Genomic DNA, 24,922 nt, shown 5'->3' with positions numbered 1-24,922 from the left:
TGCCCAGAATGGCCAAAGGCAAGTCCGGCCCTGTCCGACTCATTGGTTCAGGGCAGCCTTTTCTGCTGCCCCCTGGAAAGTGCCGCCCTAGGCAAATGCCTAGTTTGCCTTGCGGTAGATACACCCCTGCCTGAAACACTGAATCATAGACAACAGAAAAAGAGATGCCGGGCCGAAGAACAATATCCTGGATATGGAGAAGAACGATTTCCTGGATATGGAGAAGAACGATATCCTGGATATGGAGAAGCACGATATCCTGAATGTGGAAACGAATGATATCCTGGATATGGAGAAGAATGATATCCTGGATTTGGAGAAGAACGATATCCTGGATATGGAGAAGAACAATAACCTGGATATGGAGAAGAACGATATCCTGTAAATGGAGAAGCACGATATCCTGAATGTGGAAAAGAATGATATCCTGGATATGGAGAAGAACGATATCCTGGAGATGGAGAAGCACGATATCCTGAATGTGGAAAAGAATGATATCCTGGATATGGAGAAGAACGATATCCTGGATATGGAGAAGAACGATATCCTGAATGTGGAAAAGAATGATATCTTGGATATGGAGAAGAACGATATCCTGTATATGGAGAAGAACGATATCCTGGATATGGAGAAGAACGATATCCTGGATATGGAGAAGAACGATATCCTAGATATGGAGAAGAACGATAACCTGGATATGGAGAAGAACGATATCCTGAATGTGGAAAAGAATGATATCCTGGATTTGGAGAAGAACGATATCCTGCATAAGAAGAAGATTAGAAACTGCTCAAGTCAGGAAGACGTTATACAGAACCCAACGCCCAAAAGCACTTCCAGGCTATACCAGCAATATCCAGTCTAGCAAAAAACTGAAGCATGATGGTAGAGGGAGGAGTTACCCTGGGCTGACCTATGATTTTTTTGTTCCTGTAGGTGGTAGTATAACCTAGTGGTGTACAACATCCTATGTTCCTCAAGGAGCAAGAAAGAAAGAAATCTTTGCAATAGCCAATAGCAAGCTGGCTATTGCACCCGCCCTCTGCTGCTGTCAATCAGCAGAGGAGGACCTGATGGAGAACTTCAGCCCCACCTCTGCTGATTGACAGCAGCAATGGGTGGGTGCAATAGCTAGTCTGCTATTGGCTATTGCAAATTGAAATAGCAAATAGAAGCCTAGCTATTCATCCATATGCTGTTTTGTTTTTTTTTGGGGGGGGGGGTTTCTCTGACTGATGGCAGCCCCGATGTCAGAAAAAGAAAACAGACAGCAGGGAAAGGTTAACACTGTTAGATAGAGCAGAGTAAACCTTTCCGGGAGAAAATCTAATAGCGGGAGACTCCCGGAACGTCCGGGAGAGTTTAGCATTACTATACTGTTATTTTCTTACCGTGCGCCAGCAGAGAATGGAAGGAAGGCGTGGTGGTGTCTGTCTACTGAGTTCTCCGCAGAAAACCGTAGTGGGTCAAACACCTAAGTGATACAGAATATTCAGTCATAATTCATCAGGCACCTTGATAATATCTTACATGCAGATTAGAATATTTACATTTATAAGAAACGTAATGTGGAGCTTCAGCCCAAACTTTTTTTATTGTGGATAGAGTGGGGAAGAGTTAGGGTCTCGCTCAGGTTTTTATTATTGTCTATGTCTCTGTTGGATAGGTTTTCCCTCATATCTTGCATGGTTGTCATTACAAGAAGGCAGGGAAGGCGAGGAAATCTAACCAATGTGGGCACAAACAGCAGCAGAACCTTAATAGAAGTCAGGTTATGCTTTTTCCAACCCATTTCATGCTAACTATTGCAGGGCAGTTTGGTCATCATTTAAAGCGCAAGTTTGATTTGCTTTTATGTTACCTTCCTTGGTTCCTCTTTTACCCCCTCATCAGCATTCTAATTAAATTATTAAATAAAACCTTTCCATTTTCATTACATACCCTGTTTTAAATCCAGTGACAGCACCACTAGGTCTATTTGCTCCTCTATGTAATGCCGGCAGATCACGGTTGGTGGGAGGGGGGGTGCTGTATTTAGCTTCCTGAAAACAGGAAGCTGTGGTAATGCCCACATGTAATGCTGAGCCTCCATCAGGGCCATCCCAAAAATGAGGTAGCCTGAGGCTGGGCATGTAGAGCAGCATGGCTGCATTGCTGCACAGTGTTTGCAGTGTGCCTGCCACCAAATGTTGTTATTATTATTATTACATATATTACCTGTATACAGTTATCAGTGTACAATATTGTTATGCTATAGTGGTCCTTTCAGGATGAGCTGTTACATTTTTGTGAGTCTTTTTGGTAACCCCGCTGTCGTGGAAGGGAAATGCCCCTGTGCCTCTGAGAAAGCAGTGTATTATTATTGGATATTATCACTCATTACATCACCTCAGGGTCTTTCCAGAAAATGGTTGATCTGTTTATGCAGTAAATGCTCAGGATAATCAGTGAACCTGTATAGAATAGAACACATTTTTATTTATTTATTTGATCCAAAATCACCAAAATTTTAATGTCAACGATATATAGATTCAAGTAAAGCAGGTTTATATTAGACTATTTGTGCTAACATTAATATATACTATATATTTAAAGAATGACCCATCAAATAGCAATCCAGATGCCTGCCTTGAAGTGATATCTCCCTCAATCTTCCACCCAGCCGCCTTTATCAGTTCTAGCTCCTCCTGTTATATTCTATAAAATGATTAAATAAAATATCCAGCAGGGAGAGTGAGATCCCTTCATGGTAAGTCTGCAGACCTGAGAGCCCAAGTGGAGATATCTCACCGAGAGATATAGGAAACTGTCAGGTAGGCTGAAGTGGATGCCCCCCACTCAAAAAAATTCCAGCACTGATGAACTGTGTATATCAAAACAAGTAAGTATGCCTCTTGAGTCTTGTATTCCACTGGTCCATTTAGCCCTGCTCCCAAACCCACACCACCATTAAAAAAGTAATCAATGGCCAGCTTCTTCTTCCTTGCTCTCTCTCTTCTGGTCCACCGATTATGTCTGCAGTCAGATTTCATGCAAGTGCAGAGCAGCTACCTTTTTTCCCCCTTGACATCACAAGAAATCCCTGGAGGGCACTGGTGATGTAGCCTTCTTGTGGTCAGCTGGAAGGCACTGGTGACATAGCCTTCTTAGGGGGCAACTGGAAGGAACTGGTGATTTACAGGGCTATTCACTAAAGGGTGAAGAGTTTGAAGAAGACAGAAGAAGTGAATACTCTGGACTGAAAAGTGAGCTAAATTGGAGATTTGTTCCAAATCAGCTACTTTGGCCTAGATTTTTCACTTCTTCTGCCTTCTCCAAACACTTCGCCCCCTTTAGAGAAAAGACATGTTAGTCTTGTCAGCTGGAAGCACAAAGGATCTGGTGATGTAGCCTTCTCAGGGGGCAGCTGGAAGGCACTGGTGATGTAATCTTCGCAGGGGTCGGCCAGAAGGCACAAGTGACAAAGTCTTTTCAGGGAGCAACTAGAAGACACTGGTGACATAGCCTTCTCAGGGATCAGCTGGAAAGCACTGGTGACGTAGTCTTTTCAGGAGGCAGCTGGAAGGCACTGGTGTCAAAAGCCTTCTCAGGGGGAGGCTGAAAGGCACTGGTGAGGTAGCCTTCTCAGGAGTCAGCTGGAAGGCACTGGTGACGTAGCGTTCTCAGGGGTCAGCTGGAAGGCACTGGTGACGTAGTCGTTTCAGAAGGCAGCTGGAAGGCACTGGTGTCAAAAGCCTTCTCAGGGGGAGGCTGAAAGGCACTGGTGAGGTAGCCTTCTCAGGAGTCAGCTGGAAGGCACTGGTGACGTAGCGTTCTCAGGGGTCAGCTGGAAGGCACTGGTGACGTAGTCGTTTCAGAAGGCAGCTGGAAGGCACTGGTGTCAAAAGCCTTCTCAGGGGGAGGCTTGAAGGCACTGGGGATGTAGCCTTCCTAGCTGTTTCACATTTTCAGTAGGTACTCCTTTGTTTGCACTTCTAGATTTTGGGTATAATGCCAGTATGAGGATGCAGAATGATAAACTGACCTTCCGGAAGAGTGCGTCCATCACAGAAAGTTATTGGTTTATTCAGTTTCCTGGCAACCCCGGGAACAGGAGGATAAAGACGCAAACTCTCCTTAATGCACATAGTTGTGTAGGGTATCTTCCCGAGGTCTTCCCTAGTATAAAATGAAACCAGAAAACTATAGATTAACTTTAAAGTGCAATACATTTACTGAAAGAAAAAAGATTCACATGAAATCACACCAATGGTAGCCACTGAGTTGGTTAACTTAATAATTTCTAGGAGCAGCTTTACATGCTGGACACCAACTTTTCTATGTGACTCACTGATGTCTTTCTAAAATGTATGTAAGATTAAGAAAATATTAATTATAATGTGCAGACTTAAAAGTCATTCTTTTTCCAATTGCTTGAATAGCACAATTATTGGATCTTCTTATCCCTACTGATTGCACAATGAAGTACTGGGGCTGTCTAAAGCACTTTTACTTACCTGATCTCCACTTCTGCAGGCTCTAAGGCCAGTGCCTGCAGGCTCTTCCTCCCTTCACACTGTCAGAAGCTGATCTCATCATGTCTAATGCAGTGCCCATAACCCTGTGTTATACGTGGGGATAGCAAGGGACAGTCCACAATTCGGAGTGGAGGGGAAAGTGGTGAGCACGGTTTACCAGGGTAGCGGCGAGCAGGAAAGTAAAAGATCTTTACACATCCCCCTAAACATTAACGAGCAGTTAACCCTTGCAGTGCAGTGGTAACCCCACTGCAAAGGTAATTCATTTTTTACCTGAAGTTCTGCTTCAACCACTTCAGCTTCCGCACCTGTATGTTCCTTATGCACAAGAGCAATTTTATTTGGCGATATCTTTGTCATTTTGGGGGGGGGTTTCAGGTCAAACAAGCATTTCTTTGCCAATATCGACTTGCAAAAAGTATTTTATTTTCTGGTAAGCTTTAGCCAGAAAAAGTAATGAATAAAACAAAAAAAGGTTATTTTTTCTACTTTGATCGATACAAGTTTTTAAAAAAAAGTAGCGTTACTGTTCATAAAAAGTAAAATGTTAATCAAATCAAATCCTATTCTTTCATTTGTCTCATGTATACTGATGTTTAAATGATGCTTTTGGTACAAACTTTTGCAAAGTTATTTACAAGTGAAATAAAGGCTTTTCTTCAATTCTACACATTTTTTAATGCACAATTTAGTTTTTTGGGTGAACATAGCATGCCCAGGGTACACAAGCAGTTACATATTACTGTAGTCCAGCAGCTTATAGTATGAAATTAACATAATTTATTAGAGCAAATTCTCACCATTCCAAGGTGTTCCGATCTCCTAGCACCTCTCTGATCTCCTCACGGCATTTTTCTTGGTGTTCAGGGTATTTGGCCATACAGTATAATATCCAAGAGATCCCACTGGCCGTTGTATCATGTCCCTCAAACATGAATGTGTCCACCTCTGCACGTAGGTCCTTATCAGACAAACCCTGGCCATTCTCATCCTAAAAAAAGACATAGGAGGGTGAGTCAAAAATATCCTGCTCTCCAGTTAAATTAAAACTTCTGTTGGCCGCACTTCTTATCAGCATCTTATCAGCGCTTTCCATTCAAAGCTACTGTCTCCCCAGTCACTGCTGTGCAGGTGTGAACGTGTTATGTCAGTTCATTTGTAACTGCGGTGTGAGAAAAAATGGATGTCCCACTTGTGATTTGCACAAAAGAAGAGCAGCGTGCAGTGATCCGTTTTTGTGGTCTGAGATGATCATTGAAGAGCTGAAGCCTAAACTTCAGATTAAACGCAGAGGACAGCTATCCAAGGGCATTGTGATCTTACATGACAATGCATGTCTGCACACCTCTGCCCACACTGTTGACACTCTGCAAAAATGTCGTTTTGAGGTGTTAAAGCATCCTCCCTATAGTCCTGATCTTGGGCCATCGGACCTTCACCTGTTTGGTTCCCTGAAAGCAGCCTTACGAGGACGAAGATTCACCTCTGATGACAGCGGTGCATCCGTGGCCTCAAAGATTAGCCTAAAAAAATGTTTAATGAGGGAATATGAATCTTGTTGACGCTCCCATCCGGACTTTCTTGGGCGGCCGCAAAGGATCTTGGGGCGGGCGCATGCGCAGTTCAGATGTTCGGCCAGGAGACGAGGAGAGACACAAGGTAAGTCTATGGAGCAGCGTGCACCTGCACAGGCACCGTGGGACATGAGAGAAGAGGAGGACGGAGGAATCAGCGCTGCATCGGAGACCCGCACCAGCGCTGGAAGGACAGCTGCAAAGGACAGTAAAGAAGAAGATGATCGGATTAAGAGACATCATTTTAGGTAAATCCCTACAGAAGGATTGGGAAGGGGGAAAATAAGTTTGATTTTAATGTCTCTTTAATGCTCACACTGGTAGTTTTACGAAGCATGTAGAAGAACGTTGAAGGATGGATACAAAGATGGGTTTCTTACCTCATTTTTAAAAAAACGTATTTTACTTTATTCAATATACATTTACACCCATTTAGCTAATTTTATATCAGTTAGCATGCCTTTCCAGATACATAAACTGACCAATAATAAACTTACTAATAAATCTAACATTCACACCACTTCTAAAATCTTACCTGTGCACACAGAAGAATATCAAGGAAATCAAGATGTCTTTTTCGACTGATTTTGTCCAACTCCTTCTCACATTTTAACAATTCTTTTCTTTGTTTGATTACTTTATCTAGAATGGAAAGCAAAGCGTTAGTTTTATTATTTACTATGAGAATTTACAAAACACATGTTTACTGTGACATCATAGTATGCTGTGAATCTGCCCATCTTTATCTCTGTTACCTACCATGTCTTAGACCAACTTCAGCACAGCTACAACCCCAAAGGTTCTACCAGCTTCACCAACACAATTTGATGTCACCAGCACTAATGGAGCCAATCCCATGCCTTGTCTATTATTAACAGCTAGACATGCTTATTGATTAATGAACCCTCTACAAATTGGACCAATTGGGATTACATTTTCTCTACAATGGCCACCCATGAACCTCCAATGGCCCCTGTAGCTCAGTGTGCAAAGGCAGTAATGTTCACCCCTTACCCATGACAGCACTTCTCAGATATGTGATGTCTAATCTAAACACACATACATACAAAATCCCACCTGTATGTTGATGTGCTATCCTTTGTGCCTTGCGAAAGCGAAATCCCTGTGGGCTCAGGTAGTAAATAAAATCATTATGATAGATGAAATTACGGAACCTGTGATCGACCTGGAAGGACAGCTGATAAACTGCTTTGATGTAGTCATTGTCACTTGAAAAAAAAGAGGGGAAAAAAAAAGAAATACTTATGTAGTATTAGGTTTTGGGCCCCATAGCAGGAGTTTCAGGAAATGCAACTTTCCTCTGACAGCTTTTGGCTATTTTTTAACACCATCTAGCTATTAACACCAGCACACTCACCAGCCAGCATGCAAAAAACCTTGTCTCACCACTAAGGCTAAAAACAGAGGTTTAGATACACGTCTTCTGCAGAAAATGTGAAAGCCGCACTGCCGCACCAAGACACCTCTATATAGTGCGGTCCTGACTCTAAACTATGAGAGTCTCCATCTTGGAGCACATGTGGCAAAATAGCTTTTTGCTGTTACTGTTTAAAGCCCTTCCATGTGCACCTTGCTGTAAAGCTGGTAACAAATTGATGAGTGCGTTTGCCATTTGTTTTGCTTGACCAACTAGCTATTAGACACAATGCAATTTGACAAAGCATGGGACCTTCATATGATACCAAAATGCCTTATACGGTATATTAAACACAACTTTATAATATATAGGTTTACTGGTGATTTACAAAAATTGTTTATTTTTTACTTTCTTGCATGAGATCTGCATGCTCTCAGAAAAGAGGCTTCCAGGGTGGGAAGATATGAGGCAGAACAGAGTTTACAGCAGAACTCCAGGATTTGTTTTTTAATCTACAGTGTAAAAGCAAGTTAAGTCTGATGAGATGTATGGCAGTACTATCTTTAACATCCACACTTTTATACATGCCAGGAAGCATAGCTCTTACTATACTTCTGATGCTGGGACAGTAGAGCTGCAGTTCTCATACATGGCAGCCACATTGGCATTCTTCAGCCCCTCCTCTCCCTTTGCCCATTCACAGGATGCTTTGTATTCTAAAAACCAATCACAGAATACAAAGCGTTCTGTGAATGTGAAAGGGGAGGAGGGCGGACAAACAACACTGTGGCTTCCATGTATGAGAACCTCTTATAGCCGCAGTGGGCCAGAAGTATAGCGAAAGCAATATTTCCTGGAAAGCATGAAAGTGTAAATATTTTAAATAGTACAGTATTCCTTAAAGTGCCATACAGCAGACTTAACATATGAAAGAACAAATCCTGGAGTTCTGCTTTAAGTATTGGGTGAGGGAAAGTTAAAGGAGAACTATGAGGTGAGTGCTTTTCACTCACCTCATAGTTCTAGCCGACCTGTGACAATGAGACTGTCACAGGTCGGCTCAGTAGATCGGGAAGTGAGCGAACACATACCGGCGTTCGCTCACCTCTCGATCCTGTCACGGCTCTCTGCCGTGACAGGGGAGGGTCTGAATTCCCCCCTCCCCGCTCCGATCCGCCAGCGCTGGCTGGGGAGGACGGGGGAGGGGACGGGTACAGCTGGCTCTGCCTCTAGATAGGCAGAGCCAGCTGTCAGTCACGCAGCTGGGTAGATCCCGGCACAATTGTCGGGATCCGCTTCAGCTGCAGCGTCTCAGTATACCGTGAGCAGCTGCTTGCGGTATACTGTGGCGTCTCAGTGTACCGCGAGCTACAGCTCGCGGTATACTGAGCCTAGGGTGACAGGAGGACGCTAGTTTGTGTCCTCCCGTTACCCTAAGGAGAACTATGGGGAAAAGCCTTAACCCCATAGTTCTCCTTTAAGTTACAATCATGTCATTTCATTATAACAACATACCCCATAAGGTCCAAAAAGCGGTTCATTGAAAGAGGTTTTACCTGTCTGTTTGGCAATTGCTCTGATAGCTGAAGGCGCATTTCATTATGGTGTCCAGAGTCATGAGGCTGACATAATGGAAGAGTTCCACCGGCTTCTTATCTTGGACAATCTTTTCCCATTTATCCTGAAATAAGATAAAACAATTTTACAGGAGTTATTCATTTATATAGTGCCAACAGTTTGTGCAGCACTTTACAATATAAGGAAGACATTACAATTACAGTAAAGTTCAAGACAAGATGAAGGAGGGCCCTGCCCGTGACCGCTTACAATGTTCTCCTGAAATATTTTCTTATTTAGGTAGCCATGGAAATAAGATTATCATTTCACAATCGGGCAGAGTTTAGCAGGATCAAGTAACCATCATGTCAATAAGTACATTCAGAGTGCAACAGACATTCCCAGCCAAGTAGTCTCAAGAAGAAAATACAGGCAGCTTAGATTTTCCTGACCAATATTTATTAACTATTAAAGAGGATCAAGTCTCACATCAACCATGCCTTTCAGTGTGAGACAAGCCAGTTGTGAATGATATAGAACTGATACTAAGGGGTCTATTCACTATTCAGTCGAGCCGAAGGCATATGCTTGACTTACACCGAGGTGAAACGGCCAACCATTGCCCCCCGACAGCCTGCTACTGACTGCTGGGCGGAGCGGTTATTCACTCACTGCTGTTCGGCACCTATGAGAATAGGCTGAACAGCAGCGAGTAGCCTGCTGGAGGTTCAGCTCAGCCGACCCAGATGCACTTCGGGTCAGCCGACATGCTGAGCCGACCCGAAGTGCAGTTTGGCCGACCTGCAGCAAGCCGATGTATGGCTGATTTTAGTCTGTGTACGCCTGAAATCAGCCGTACAAGCCTGAAGTGAATAGCCGAACAGCGTTTGGCTCACTTCACTTCGGGTCGTTTATTCACTCGGCTGCCTACAGCAGCTTTGTGAATAGTCCCCTAAGTGTTGTGTAGGTGTTTTTTTCTGCAGGCCCATAGTTCATTGATTCCACAAGGATTTTGCAGAAACCTTACCCCCCTTAATCCTACTACTCACGACCCCCAGCACTGTTCATTGCAATGCATGGGCTATTAAAACCATCTAATGAACCAATTATGTATGTCTAGTAGAATCTGAGGTCCACTATATTAAGGCCATTATATTACCTTTAAATAAAAATACAGTTACAATCGTCAGAGTTTAGCTTGCATGTCTCAATAATATTATCAGACTTCTGAAGAAAAAATCCATTACCAGCATGATGTTAGTGCAGTCACCCATTAATGGAACGTAGGGCTTTAGGACATCGTAGTGAAAGCCGGGAGTCAGAAGCCTGCGGTGCTGGAACCACTTTGGCCCAGATAACACTAATAATCCTTCACCTAGGTTAAATGACATTAACTTTAGAGAGCTGTCAGACCAGTTGCCTCTCGTTCAGGAAAGTCTTTGCGTCAGGTTTACAGTCCCATGCATCTGTTTTTCTGGCCAGTGTGCAAAGTTGTAAGACATAATATTTATTAGTAAAGACATGACAGATTTTCACACTATACAGTCGTTTAATTAAGCAATGGTCGGGGTCAGGTTTTATTCTGTCACAGTGCTTTAGGGCATCCCGAGGCATGGTGTCACCCGGAGAGGCCCTCAGGTGACAGCCTGCCGTGACGTCATCGTGCATGCGTGTGATGACGTCAAGCGCTGTTACCTGCTGGTGGCCAGGAGCGGATGTTCACCCGGCGGGATAAGGAATACAGTCCCATGCAACTGTCGGGCTCTCGATCTTTGACCGAGTGCCTGACTTTTCAGAGGTGGTGACATCAAAATGACTGTCAGTCATTTAGGTGTCACCCCTTCCAATGGTGTCACCCAGGTGCGGGCCCCCCCCCCCCCCCCCCCAGTGATGCCATTGGCAGTGTTAGTTTACAGCAGCTGAGAAAGGAATTTACGACTCAATTTGTAACCTTGTAATAAATCTGTCTTACAAATCGTCTCACTGCTCCTGTTTAGCATTGCTTTGCTGTGCACAGAATTGATTAATATCCCCCGGTGTACCTTGAGCAGCTGTGATATCTGAACTTGTTAGTGTGATATGAAAGTTGAACTCCGCACAGATGAAACCACTTAATGTTGAGGAATACAGTGGTGTCCTCTTCTCCACCCTCAGCCTGCTGACTGGACAGTCACAGAGCAGTAGCAGACTGAAAAGGTCATCCTTCTGCTAACTCCTCCTATCAATGTTAACAGATTTGCATGCACACCTGATTGGCTTTCCAGTCTTGCCCCTGCCCCTCAAAGTCTGAGTGCTACTGTATAGGAACAAGCAAAAGGATAATACAAAGTCAAATTTGAAATACAGCATGGATGAGTATATGGACTGACGTGTAATGAGTCAGAATGGCAAATTTGATGACATAACTACGACTAAAGATGTTATAAAAGAAGGAAGAGGTTCTTTCATTTTTTAAATTAATGGAGTATGGTTCAATCCAATATTAGGTCTCCAAAACGATCTTAGAGCCAGCACTGAGTTCTCTCTTAAACCCATAAAACAATGATAGCCAAACTTGGCTTTCCTCTGAGCTCCTGATGCTCTAATGTATAATTCTACAGAGATTCCCCTAGACCGGATAAGACATGTTTCTGGCTCTCCATAATTACACGTGGAGAACTCACTTTAGCAAATAGCACAAAAGCGGGTAAGACATGTATGGCCTGCCACAGACCACAGACCTGAGGAAGTGGAGGGATCTCCCCATGGGCACCTGAAGAGTCGTACAGTTGAAAGTCGGCCAATTAATAAATGACATAGCCAGAGTAATACATAACATGTCTTTTGCCTACTCTTTTACATTTTCAATGGTTTGGTATAAGTCAGATCTTGATTGTTGACAAAGGTTAGCAAGACAAACAGAGAGAGAGTAAATCTTAATAGGAGGGGTACCAACAGCAATAAAAAACCTCATAGGGGTTCCAACCTCTCACCAAGTAATCCAAAACGAATAAAAATGTTTTAGCTTTAGATAAACTTTAATTTACGTACCAATCCATGGGACAATAAACCTATAGGCTGCATCATCTTTAGGATCTGGCAATGAAATGCAAAAGAAGACAAAATGAAATGTTTAGCATTGCAGTTTATTATGTTTAACTACAGACAGAGACAGATTTCCACCTCTGGGGCCTGTAGACTGTCAATCTTTGGTACTCTCTGGCACCCTGTTCCCTGATCACCTCATATACCCCCAAATGTTACTACCGTAATTCTAACATGGCTTAGAAAATGGTGACTATGTGTAAATATCCTTATGAGAGGACAACCTCAGCCAATGGGCACAACATGTGGGGCTGATAACTATACAGGGAAAGGTCTCTTTGCCTTTACGGGTGGACCTTCATTATTCATATGTGTGACAACATAAAGAATGTTGTCCCGGTCCTTTTGTTTATACTTTATATGTGTGTTGTTGTGCCACACAGTGCTTTAGTTGAGCAGAAGATGACACTGTGTAACAGATCCACAGCTGGATAGAGGATATACTTGAGATCTTCCCTGGGAGAGACACCAGACTTGTTCCTGAGGTCCATGCCATCCTGGCCTTCCTAGCACCTCCAGCAGTCAAAGGGCTCCTCTGGCTTTCCCTCGCAGATAGTTCCAAACCCCTCCTGGGTCCACATCTTGCCTCCTCCAGGTTTGAGGCCTAGTCAGCTTCTCCAACCTTGTACATCCTACCCCCAGGCTTGGCCCGGGGGCGGACTGCCCTGAACACACAGAAATTCCTGAGTATTTATGCATTTCCTCAGCATGCACCACTGGCCATGAAACTCCAAGTGATTGGCTGAAGAGGCATAGACACCCCCAGTGTGCTCCTATTGGCTGCCCCACTCTGCAGCAAGGTCACACCCCACTACAGGTGGGTACAGACAATAGCAGAACACATAGGAATAACCAAGTGATCACAGACTATAAATCTGCCAGACTGATTACAGTTCCATCAACACTAAATTTAAAGAGCTCCTCCACTTAGGGAGGAAACACGCATCAAGGGCCAATTTAGACAGGAGCCAAGTAACCTTCAAGCATGTCTTTGGAGTGTGGGAGGAAACAGGAGTACCTGGAGCAAAATCCAATGCAAGCACAGGCAGAACATGCAAACTCCTTGCAGATAGTGCCCTGACTGGGATCTGATCCAGGGACCCCTAGTGCTATAAGGCAGAAGTGCTAACGTCTAAGCCACTGGGTCTTTCCCACTGCCTGTGCTGCTAATCTCCAAGGTCTTCAAAGGCTCTCCTGCCTGAAAAATCCTTTTCTGGTCCCCCTCTACACTTGTTCCTTGTCCTGGCACCTATGCCATTGCAGGATGCAATAGTGACATAGGGGCCAGCAAAAAACCCCCACAGGACTCAAAAGAGAACCAGGCACCAGACACACCCGGAAATGGATTTGATGCTTAATCCAGCGTAGCACTTGAAGACTGTGGAGACCGGTAGCAGGAGGGGTAAGTACTAACCACTTCTTTGCAGGAAAACCTTTTTTTATTGACTTTTGAAATCACTTAAATAACAATTTGACATTGATATACACTATGACATCATTTTCTTACCCTGCCTAGCCAGAATAGCCTTTGCATAATCAGGGTGGGTGATTACCAGCCATGCATAGAAATTGCTAAGCCACAGTGGGAATCCATATTTATATGTCTGAGCCCAGTGTAGAGCAAAGTCCAAGTCCTTCCCGATTTTAAGGAACTGCAATTAAAACAGACAAAATGTATAAACAGTAGTTACAGTAGACAGTCATAAACATGTCAATGTTTTTCTACTGGGCTCAAATATGCTCGGTATGCACTGCTTTTCTTCGTGCCTATTGTTCCTTAAAGGGTAAATCTACCTTGTTTTGGGAGTTCTAAAAAGAAGATATGTTTGCAATGTACATGTACATTGCAAACATCCATGTTTTTTTTAAGATGATTGCAGCACTAACTTGTATACTGTAAGTGGCTTCTTTTCTGCTTCCCCGTGTTCCATGATTTAACCACTTGCTGTCCAAAGTAATTTTTTAAATATTTGCACACACATGATAAAATCTGTTTTTTTGCCTAGAAAGCAGCTTAAAACCCCCAAACAATTATATATTTTCCGAAAGCAGAGGCCCTGTAGAATGTGAAAATGCTAGCTGATATTTTTTTATGTCACATTTGCGTAAATGTTTATCAAACCAGTATTTTTAGGATAAAATACACTAAAATGAAATTTAATGCACAGAAGCATAATATAATGCCCATTTTTGGGGGTAAAATATAAAAGATGGGGTCACGTTGAGTAAATAGATATTAAACATGTCAAGCCTTAAAATTGCGTTCACTTGTGAAACCGCAAAAAACTACAATATCCAAAGTTTCCCATAGGTGATATTTTAAAAGCTTTTACCGCTCATCAGTTTAGTGTTAAGAGTAATTGATGGCCCTAAAATTATTACTCTCACTCCGACGTTCGCGGCAATATGTAACATGTGTGGCACAATTTTAGTTTTTGCACGTGGGCACATCCGACGTGTGTTTGCGTTTGCATATGCGGTTACGTGACGGCAGGGGACTTGAAAAACATTTTTGTGCCATCTTTTATATTTTTTTAGATGTTACTTTAATTTTTTAATTTTTTACATTTAACTGTATTAATATCACATAGGGGGCTAACAAGCCCCCTATGTAATAGCAAATATGATGTGACAGGTCTTCTTTATGAAGACATCAGGAGTCTGTTAGACCCCTAATGTCACCTAGGGACCCCAAAGCAGCTGATGGAGCAGCGATCTGCTTCCCCAGCTTCTTGTCCTAGCTACAGGAGCCAGAGAATGTAAACAGTGACACCGGAAGTGATGTACTTCCGAGTCCAGTGATTGGAGCAGATATCAGCGACTCGAAGCTTGCTGATCTCCCTCCAATCGGTGAGCGGAGACCTGGCGTGCCGGTCCAGAGCCCACATGGGGGACAGTGGAGCCCGGAGTAGCCGGCGGCAATTGGGGGCGGCACACATTCCGCCACACCGTACAAGCATACAGCCGTCGGATCGCCTGTGTCTGAACAGCCATCGCTGGCTGTTTACAATGGTGATGTGATGTCACCAGGGCAGCCATCAGGGGGGTACGGCCGATACTCATGTAAGGGGCCTGGGCAGCCTGGGGGGCCCGCCCGGGACCCTTACATGAGTATCGACCTACGGTGAAGAGCGAGGAGGCGGATGGGCCCCTGCAGCGGAGGCCTGGCGCTAGCAGCGCAGGGCCCCAGCATTGCCGCTCCAACGGCTTCGAGACAAGGTGGGGCCCCATCAGCGACACTGCTCGTGACGTCACTTCCAGCCAGTCTGGCGGCAGAGGAGGCCTGGTGTGCAGGTAAGAGGAGCTAGGAAGGAGGGAGGGGGATGCAGCCCTGACGAGCCTACCTTAGAACCCCTTCAGAGCCCACTATAGACAGTCTCAGATGGGCTGTGCAGCATCTATGGTGGGCTCTGCAGGGTCACTCTCAGGTGAGTCCAGCGCATCACTAAGCCCTGAGTCCAGCGCGTCACTGAGCCCTGTGTCCAGCGGGTCACTAAGCCCTGCGTCCAGCGGGTCACTAAGCCCTGAGTCCAGCGCGTTACCAAGCCCTGCGTTCATCGGGTCACCAAGCCCTGCGTCCAGCGGGTCACTCAGCCCTGCGTCCAGCGGGTCACTCAGCCCTGCGTCCAGCGGGTCACTAAGCCCTGTGGCGGTGTGGTGGGGGGGGACCCGGCCTAAAGCCGTGTAAGGGGCCCCAACATTTCTGATGGCTGCCCTGGACGTCACTGATTGCCATGAGCTGAGTGCGACGCTTACAAGAGCGTCCCTGGTTACTAAAAGCTGGGCTGGGAGATGTGTATGGTCCTTACACATGTCTTAGCAACCCGGGACGGTCTGGCCAGAAAGGGGGTGGCATTGTGCAGCCACTTTACAACAAACATGCCTCAGGCTGCCTCATTAAATGAATAGCCCTGGTTGTAACGCTGTTGGAGATCTACTACACACCTAGTGGTCCTGTCCCATGTTACACAGATTTTGGACCAAAGTGCTTAAACTTCTCCAAACCTTATTCTATAGTCCTTCATTTGCTCTTCTTCACCCAAAGCTCACCAAACCACAGTTTAAATTACCTATGTACATGAGATTGTCAGCAAAACAAACCATTGCTAAGGCCTGGAAGGAACAATTTACACTATTTGTTGAAATTAAATAGATTTGTTTCTTTGGAACAAGAAACTGACCAGCACACTCATGGATACCCATAAGAAATGTGTTTCTGTTTGGACCCCATAAATCCAGTATGCCCATGCCTCACTTTTGCCCACAAACTTTACTTCTTTATAAAGCTCCTGCCTAGGAAGGGGGTCCACAGGGAGTTACAATGCCCCTTCTAACCTTTCATCTTTCTTTTCTCTCTTCTCTCCCATTCCTCCTCCAGGCTCCTTTATAGCTATTCTCCCTGTTCCGTCCTTCTCATTACAAAGATCCTATTATGACCATATCTCCTCCTTAAATCCACCCAAGACCCCGAAGCTTGGTGGGACCCTTGTGCCTTAATAATGGAGACACACACATGGTCCTGCCCTGGCTACCATCATTGTATGACAGACAGATATCAATTGTACACCGTGAAACTCTATCATTTAATGGGTTTATTTGAAAGTTAAATAAAAATATATTAAAAATGAAAAAAAAACTAATCTAATAATATAAGGGTTGGAAAAAACTTTAAGCACAATATACACACATTTGGTAATATCATTTATACAAGTCTATGAATTAGACCTAAAAGAGAGACAATTGAGTGCAAAGGAGAGACGGAAGTATTTGGTTTTAAAAGCTGTGATACTCAGAATGCAGAATGACAGGTATCAAATTGCACCTTACCTCTCCTGCATTTCCATACAGCCAGTGACACGGAGGACCCGGAAAAGGTTCTAATGCAGAGACCAGTTCCCTCCATCTTATATAAAGCTTTGTGAGTTTATAGAGTACATAAAGCACAAACACCCAGGCTGCACAATGGCACACATTTGTGATACTCAGTGGCAACAAAGGTGAAAGCAAAAAAGAGAAAGCCATTTTCAGTATAGTAAACACAGACTTGTCATACAGCTGCACTGAGCATGTGTAAAGATGGACGCAATCGCTGCTGGGGAAGAGTTGCCATAGGCTATCATAATCAGCAGGAGGTTGGCCATGAATGAAAGGGGCTGGGAAATAACATGAGCTTTGTTTTCTGGCCGAGGAGTAGCTGCAGAATAGATGAGAAAAGCTAAAGAGAAGCATTTGTGATCACTGCACTCACATAAACCTCTCTGACAAGTTTTAAATAGGAGGATTAGTCGTACATGTGCATAAAAGGTAACTTAAACTGAAGATTTTACTCTTGAGTTTAGTGTCACTCCCCTTATTCAAAAATTATATACAATGGCAAGAAAAACTATGTGAACCCCTTGGAATCAACTGGTTTTCTGCAGTAATTTGCCATAAAATGTGATCTGATCCTCATCTACAGTAAGACACAACAATAGACAAACACAATGGGGGTAATTTATCAAAGCAATTGCGACAGTTTTAGCCTCTTAGATCATTTCTTTTTATGTGCAAATCTGTCTTTTAACATGTGCACCTGTTTTGACCAGAGCTTGCACTACCTTTACAATTGCACGTGTTTTGCGCCTTTTTTCATCTGCATTTGTCCTGCGGCTGTCTGAAACCGGAGCATCACCTAACAAAACAATCGCAAATGAAGAAGTCCCCATGACCACTTCTTCAAGAAGCGACAGTTAAGCTTTTTGCCTGGAGATATGAGTCTTCTTCCCTGGAGTCCATTTAATCTAATTTATGAACAACATTACACTAGCAACATAAATCTGGTGCAAAGTGCGTCAAATATATTCCGTGCAAGTTCAAACACTCGCAATTGCTAAAATAAATTCCCACCAATGTGCTAAAGCTAATAACGAAAAGACAATTCTAATTTCTCGTGCTTTTATTGAACACACCCATTAAACATTCACAATGCTGGAGAAAAAAGTAAGTTTTGGGTCCAGTTCTACTTTCAGTTTATCAACTGGGGGACTAGAAAGAAAATACTTTTTCTGTATTTAAGGAGACCTCCAGGCCAATTAGATGCCATGGTTCAGTTTCAAAATAAGGGATGTTTTTAAATCAGTAAATACAATTCTTTAAAGGTCTAAAACCTGACACCCTGTACAGTGGCGTCACAAGGGGGGTACGGCCCGCAACCGGGTGACACCATTGGAGGGGTAAAAAACAACCTATGTATTAAGAGCGCTACTACTGTTGGTATACGGTAAATGAAGAAACTCACATTTGGGAAGTCCTTGGGGATTCTCCGGGGGTGAAGGGATGGAGTCCTTGGGGAAGTGAGGCACGGTGAAATGCAGTGGTGTGGACGGCTGCAAGGATGCGTATAAGGAGAAGGAGCAGCTATCTTGCGGCGGGGCTCAGCTGGCCAGGCTGAGCCGTAGCGGCCAGGAGTGCTCTGTAGGGGGATACTGTGTGACACGTGCTGTCAGCGGTCGTCTTAGTCAGCGGGTGTAAGAGACCAAGCCGTGATGGCATAGAGAGTGTGCTCTCCTCTCTGAGTGTCACATGGGGTGTGTGAGGAAGTTTCCAGTGGTGTGTTTGAGAGAGGAAGGGACCCGGCGGCATACCTTATCCCGCTGGGTGACTGTCCCCTCCTCTCTCTGCCTGCGTCCATCACCAAGATGGCCGCCGGCAGGTATCAATAAGATGACGTCACGGCGGGGTGTCACTTGGTAACCGCTCCTGGTGACATCCGGCCTCGGGACGCCCCTGACCCTGTACCCTGTATGTGAAATTTTCACAAAGCAAAAGTAGTTAGCATTAGAATGCTTTTTACACAAGTGCAACAAACATTACTCATAAAAGTATGCCGTGTTTGGTGGTTCTGCCACTGGGCTGTGGCATTAATGTATGTTCAACCCCCAGAGTACCAGAGCATTTACGTTTTTTCTTTTCCTTTTTTTTTTTCATTTTGGAGATGTCTTTATTTTGTACCTTATACATTTTACCTTTTGTAGTTTCCCTCAATGTGTAATTACTTTTTAAACTTTTTGGACACATAGGGCTTTAATTTGGACACATATTTTTTAATTTTCTAGATTTAAATTGGTAGGAAATAGAGAAAGTTCTAAGTAAAAAAGAAAAATCAACTTACTATAATTCCCAGATTTTCACATAATTACCCAAAAATGAAATTAACAATATCTTCTGACTATAAATATATTAAATATATGCAGTTTTTGAAATAACTCAGTGGATTTTTGTAAAGCCCAAAGTAAAAATTCACCTTTTAGTTTAGAAGAGCTGTTTTTTCCCCCTTTCAACATGACATTGCAAAGCACACAGGACAAAGGAATGCGGTTGGTAAACTGTTAGCATAACATTTGGGAGTCTGTTTATAAAGCATGTACTGTGTATTTGGCCTGTTGAATGTTTGCTGGACATTTATCTATTACAACATTCGGCTATGATTTTCCAAATAGGATTCACCCTATTTGCCTATCATTATAAAAAGTGTTTGATCAGCAGACAGTATAATATAATAGATTCTAGTTACAACATACAAACATAATTCACCAGTCATATTTACATGGCAGTAAAACAATCTGCAAGAGAGTCAAGGAAACATGATTATGTAATACATTTAGCCTAAGGGTGGGAAGTGGGAACGTAAAGGTAATCACGGGACTTGAATGTTTTACCTTTACCTTCCTTTCCATAAATAAAGAATACGATGATTGTAGAAATGATGAAATATGGTTTACTATCCTGAAATCACATGAAAGAAGATATTTGCTATAGGAAAACTTTAATGACCTATAGGCTTATTCACTGAAGTAGTGCAAGGGGCAAAGTGCTGTATCCACAGTAATTAATTAGACTGAGGTTTACTAAAGCCAAACTACATGGATTCTAAATAATGTTTATGGGTGTTGTACTTAGCACTTTGCTCCGAGCCCTATTTTATAGAACTGGCCAATAAGTTTCACCTATAACCTAAATGATACAATTTAAAGTGAAATTATCGTCTTGTAAATATTTGTATTAGATAGATTGTACAGGTAAAAGAATTCATGCTACTGTGCTGTGCTAAAGATAGCTAAAGATAGAAATTCCACCTTAAATAAATAAATTGACACGTCTTCATAAAAGAAAAAAAAATGTGCATTTATTACACTCCCCTTGTTCATGACATCCCCCTAGTTCATGACATCACCCTTGTTTATGATTCCCCCTAGTTCATGACATCCCCCTAGTTCATGACAGGATCCTTGTTTATGATTCCCCCAGTTCATGACATCCCCCTAGTTCATGACATCCCCTTTGTTCAAGACATCCTCCTTGTTCATGACATCCCCCTAGTTCAAGACATCCCCTCTGCTTATGACTTCCCCCTAGTTCATGACATCACCTCTGATTATGACATCCACCTACTTCATGACATCCCCCTTGTTCATATCTTCCCCCTAGTTCATGACATCCCCCTAGTTCATGACCTCCCCTCTGCTTATGACTTCCCCACTAGTTCATGACATCCCCTCTGCTTATGACTTCCCCCTAGCTCATGACATCCCCTCTGCTTATGACATTCCCCTAGTTCATGACATACCCCTTGTTCATATTTCCCCCCTAGTTCATGACATCTCCCTTGTTCATGGCATCCCCCTAGTTAGTGACATCCCCCTAGTTTATGACATCGCCTCTGCTTATGACTTCCCCCTAGTTCATGACATCCCCTCTGCTTATGACTTCCCCCTAGTTCATGATATCCCCTCTGCTTATGACTTCCCCTAGTTCATGACATCCCCTATATTCATATCTTCCCCTAGTTCATGACATGCCCCAGTTCATGACATCCCCCTTGTTTATGACTTCCCCCTAGTTCATGACATCCCCCTTGTTACTGACTTCCCCTTGTTGCTGATTTCCCCCTTGTTCATGACAAGCCCTTCTGTTCGGGAGGTGCGGCACTTGCTTGACCAGTATAATAGATACGATTTTAACATCTATGCCATATTTGATATTTATTCATACATCCATAGAGTTGAAACAGTACATTGCTGATTCTGAAATCTTTACTTATAGATCACATCTGAACCTGCATCATGTATCAAACTTTGGATTGACATTGATCTGTTCTATTGACTCTGTTGCATTATGCTCACATGGGCACTCATGACTGACTGCAAGGCCAAGTAACACTCACTTCCCACCTTAATAACACACTAAACACCAGTAATTTCAAAAAACTTAATGTAATAACATTTATTGGAAGGTTGGATGGCCACAGCGATGTAAGCATTTACAATAATTACAGAACACACTATGTAGCTAGAAAAAATACTTTGGTCCCTGACCAGTGCCAAAAAACACCACTCACTGCTTACAGGGGGTGTACCACGACCCATTGTTTACTGTACCAGCCACCGGCCGCCAATATTCTGGCCCGAGTGGGTACGCCCACCAACAGTTGCCCAAGGGGCCTCTTCCCCACAACCCTGACCCGGTGGTTGAGGGGGTCTGCGTGCAAAGGAGCTTATTTGCTTAGGGGTACCCCTTTACTTAAGGGGGCACCCAGAAGCCGCCCCCCCTTGTGAATGAGTAAGGGGTACTTGCACCCCTACCCATTCACTAAAGGGTTAAATAAAATAGTAATTTAAAAGTCCAGACTTTTGGTAAAATCCTTTAATTGAAAAAACAAAAACATCAGCAGTGAGTAAATAGCCGAATGCCGCCGAGCGGCATTCGGCTCAGCTGTTCTGCTCGGTCTCTCTGTGGGACCGAGATGAACAGAAAAATAGTTTAAAAAGTAGAAAAATAAAAATAGAAAACTATTGTGCGGAGCTAGCAATGACAGCTAGCTCCGCCCAACAGTTTTCTATGGCCGGCGGTTCTGCTGCCGTCCAAAAAAAAGAAGAAAAAAAGCCTAACTCTCCCGTGCGCTCCGGGAGTCCACCGATCCCGGCCGCCAAGGAGAGAAACACTGCTTGTTCTTTTTTTTTCTTATTCTGACACAAAGCCGTGTTAGAATCGTAAAAAAAAATAAAAATTTGGCCATAGGAATGCATTGCTAGATTCCTATTGGCTAATTGGCTATTTCAATTTGCAATAGCCAATAGTAAACTAGCATTGTACCCGCCCTCTGCTGCTGTCAATCCTGTTGGTGGACCTGATGGAGAACTGCAGCAGAGGGCGGGTGCAATGCTAGTTTGCTATTGGCTATTGCAAATTGAAATAGCCAATAGGAATCTAGTTTTTAGCGCGGCTCAGCCGAGCCAAGGCATATGCATCCGGCTCGACTGAGCCGCTCGGCCACGTTCGGGAGCTGTACGGGCTATAGTGAATAGCCTGTACAGCAGCCCTTCGGTTCTAATGAACTGAAGGGGTCCCGGGGGGCGAAGCTAGCCGAAGGATCGGGCGAAGCTACGGCTAGATCCCTCGGCTGCTTCGTGAATAGACCCCAAAGAGTACATTTTTGACTATTCCTATAATTAAAAAAAATAAAAAATTGTTTTTTGGCAGGTGTAAATAATTAGTCTGGCCTGGAACAACAGACAGATTGTGAGGACGGACATTTAATTCATACTAAAAGGGTTAATATTGTTATATTCGGATCTATAGACGACTACCAATTTTTCTACATAATTCTTTACACCTGCCTAATACTCTTACATCCTTTTTGTTCTGTTTATTTACACATTACAACCTTACATGGCAGTAAAACAATCTTTAAGAAAGTCAAGAAAGCATGATTATGTAATACATTTAGTCTTAAGGTGGGGAGGTAAAGGTAATCACGGGACTTGTTTCACCTTTACCTTCCTTTCCATAAATAAAGAATAAGATGATTAATACAAATGATGAAAGAGGGTTTACTATCCAGAAATCACATGAAAGAAGATATTAGCTATCAGAAAGCTTTCATGAGCCATAGGCTTATTCAGTGATGTAGTGCAAGGGGCAAAGTGCGGTATCCACAGTGATTAATTAGACCGAGTTTTACTGAAGCCAAACAAGAACAACATGGATTCTAAATAATGTTTATGGATGTTGTACTTAGCACTTTGCTCCGAGCCCTATTTTATGGAAGTGGCCAATTAGTTTCACCTATAACCTAAATGATACAATTTAAAGAGAAATGATGGTCCTGCAAATGTTTGTATTAGATATATTGTACAGGTGGAAGCATTCAACCCACTGCACTGTGCTAAAGGTAGAAAGTCCCCTTGACAGGGTGTGCTGGGCATACAGAAACTAACACACAATTCAATAAAAAAGCAGCCTGATTTAAAGGGAAATTCCACTGTTTTTTTTTTTTTAATTATTAATGCCCACTTTTTCATGAAAGAAAAAAGTGAATGTTTAATTTTTGTGCATAGGGGCCTGTAAAGCATTGTAGCTGCAATCAGTGGGTCACGGGGCAATGCTCTGGCTCCTGCATACTCTTCCTCCCGTCCATGTCTGTAGTGAGGCATGGACATTAAGTAACAAGGATGGGAGGAAATGTCAATGGGTTACAAGTAGAGGTGCACCAAAATAAAATCTTGTGACTGTGTAAGTCTCTTCTGCCATGAATGTTTTTTGCTGCCTGTAAGCAATTCTTTTTCCTCTACACTAAGTTGCGCATGTGCACGTACATGCACTGTTTCAGCATGCTGAGATGAAGTAACTCCCGTGCACATGCTCAGGAGTTGCATCATGGGGGCCCCGCCACTCAAGTAGCCAAATATTCGAAACCTGGAAGAAGACTTGGAGAAGATGAAAGCGCCCGCCAGGGAGGAGTGCAGCGCTGGAGGGGATCACTTTGGCAGGTAAGTCAGCCATAATATGCTTATATGCTGTGCATACTAACACACTATTACTAAAAGCTCCAGGGGGACCCCTCTCACTGTACTTCACAGCATACTTTTTTCAGCATACTAGTTGCTGAATTATCAATAATTCTGCAACTATATGTTGTGAAGGACATAGATTTCAACAATGGATTAGGAGGGTGCTGGCTGATGGTATGGTAAAGGCAGAACATATGTGGTTGGAACAGATGGGTGCAATTATGAGGAGAGAGAGGGAGAGAGAGAGAGAGAGGGAGAGAGAGAGGAAAGGGAGGAGGAGGAGAGAAAGGGAGGGAGGGAGAGAAAGGGAGGGAGGGAGAGAAAGGGAGGGAGGGAAAGAGAGAGTGAGAGACTGATTCTATCTGAATTCTTTGATGTGGCACCCGAAAAGTCCCTATATTCTTGGAAAAAATCCCTAAATACCTTTAGAATATCAACCAAGCAAAATAAGTCCTTCCAATCTTTCTCAAAACACTAAAACAAAATAAAAGATAAAGATGGCCTGAGCTCCATCGAAACATTGGCAATAAAATTCTGATACTTTGACTTATCTCTACTGTGAGACCCGTGAATGCCTCTATAACTGGATTTGCATGGATATTTTTGTGGATGAGCACCCGGGCATTTACCTTGCAGAGTGCGTTGACTACTCCTGGGATTGTCTAACAAGCTACTGTACCTCAAAAGTCCCAATAAAACCTATTTTGCTTGTTTGATATTATGTACACAAAATATAAATAGCTACAAATACTTGGAATAAGAAAATCATTGTAGAGTGTTTACTTAGATATGTCTTTGGGGATCAGGAAGGCATTTATTCCCTGTTGGAGCAAATTAGATCACGCTTTATAAGTGACTTTTCCTTCCTCTGGGATGACTGCGGGTTTAAGAGTCTTTTTATTTTTTATTTCAAAAGATGTGGGGTTTTTTTCTTCAGTCTATATAGTCAAAGAATTTTTAGTTGCTTTTTTTTTTTTTTTTTTT

At 43.2% G+C, this 24,922-nt stretch overlaps 1 protein-coding gene across 1 annotated transcript; it reads right to left on the bottom strand.

Moving 5' to 3' along the window:
• Positions 1 to 1,387: 1,387 nt before the first annotated feature.
• LOC108784264 (cytochrome P450 4B1-like) lies at positions 1,388 to 17,160 on the bottom strand. The gene is made up of 11 exons (XM_018553018.1): positions 16,938 to 17,160; positions 13,618 to 13,762; positions 12,057 to 12,101; positions 10,274 to 10,401; positions 9,026 to 9,150; positions 7,169 to 7,320; positions 6,627 to 6,733; positions 5,318 to 5,508; positions 4,025 to 4,158; positions 2,389 to 2,453; positions 1,388 to 1,474 (listed from the first exon to the last, which is right to left on the bottom strand). The coding sequence occupies exons 1-11, from the start codon at positions 17,130 to 17,132 to the stop codon at positions 1,388 to 1,390; spliced, it is 1,374 nt and encodes a 457-aa protein (XP_018408520.1). The 5' UTR covers positions 17,133 to 17,160.
• Positions 17,161 to 24,922: the final 7,762 nt, after the last annotated feature.

This window comes from Nanorana parkeri, unplaced genomic scaffold (assembly GCF_000935625.1).
Source record: "Nanorana parkeri isolate BGI_ZX_2015 unplaced genomic scaffold, ASM93562v1 scaffold106, whole genome shotgun sequence".
Taxonomy (NCBI): Eukaryota; Metazoa; Chordata; class Amphibia; order Anura; family Dicroglossidae; genus Nanorana; species Nanorana parkeri.
The sequence above is the reverse complement of the archived record's forward strand: the minus strand, read 5'-3'. Positions and strand labels throughout refer to the sequence as shown.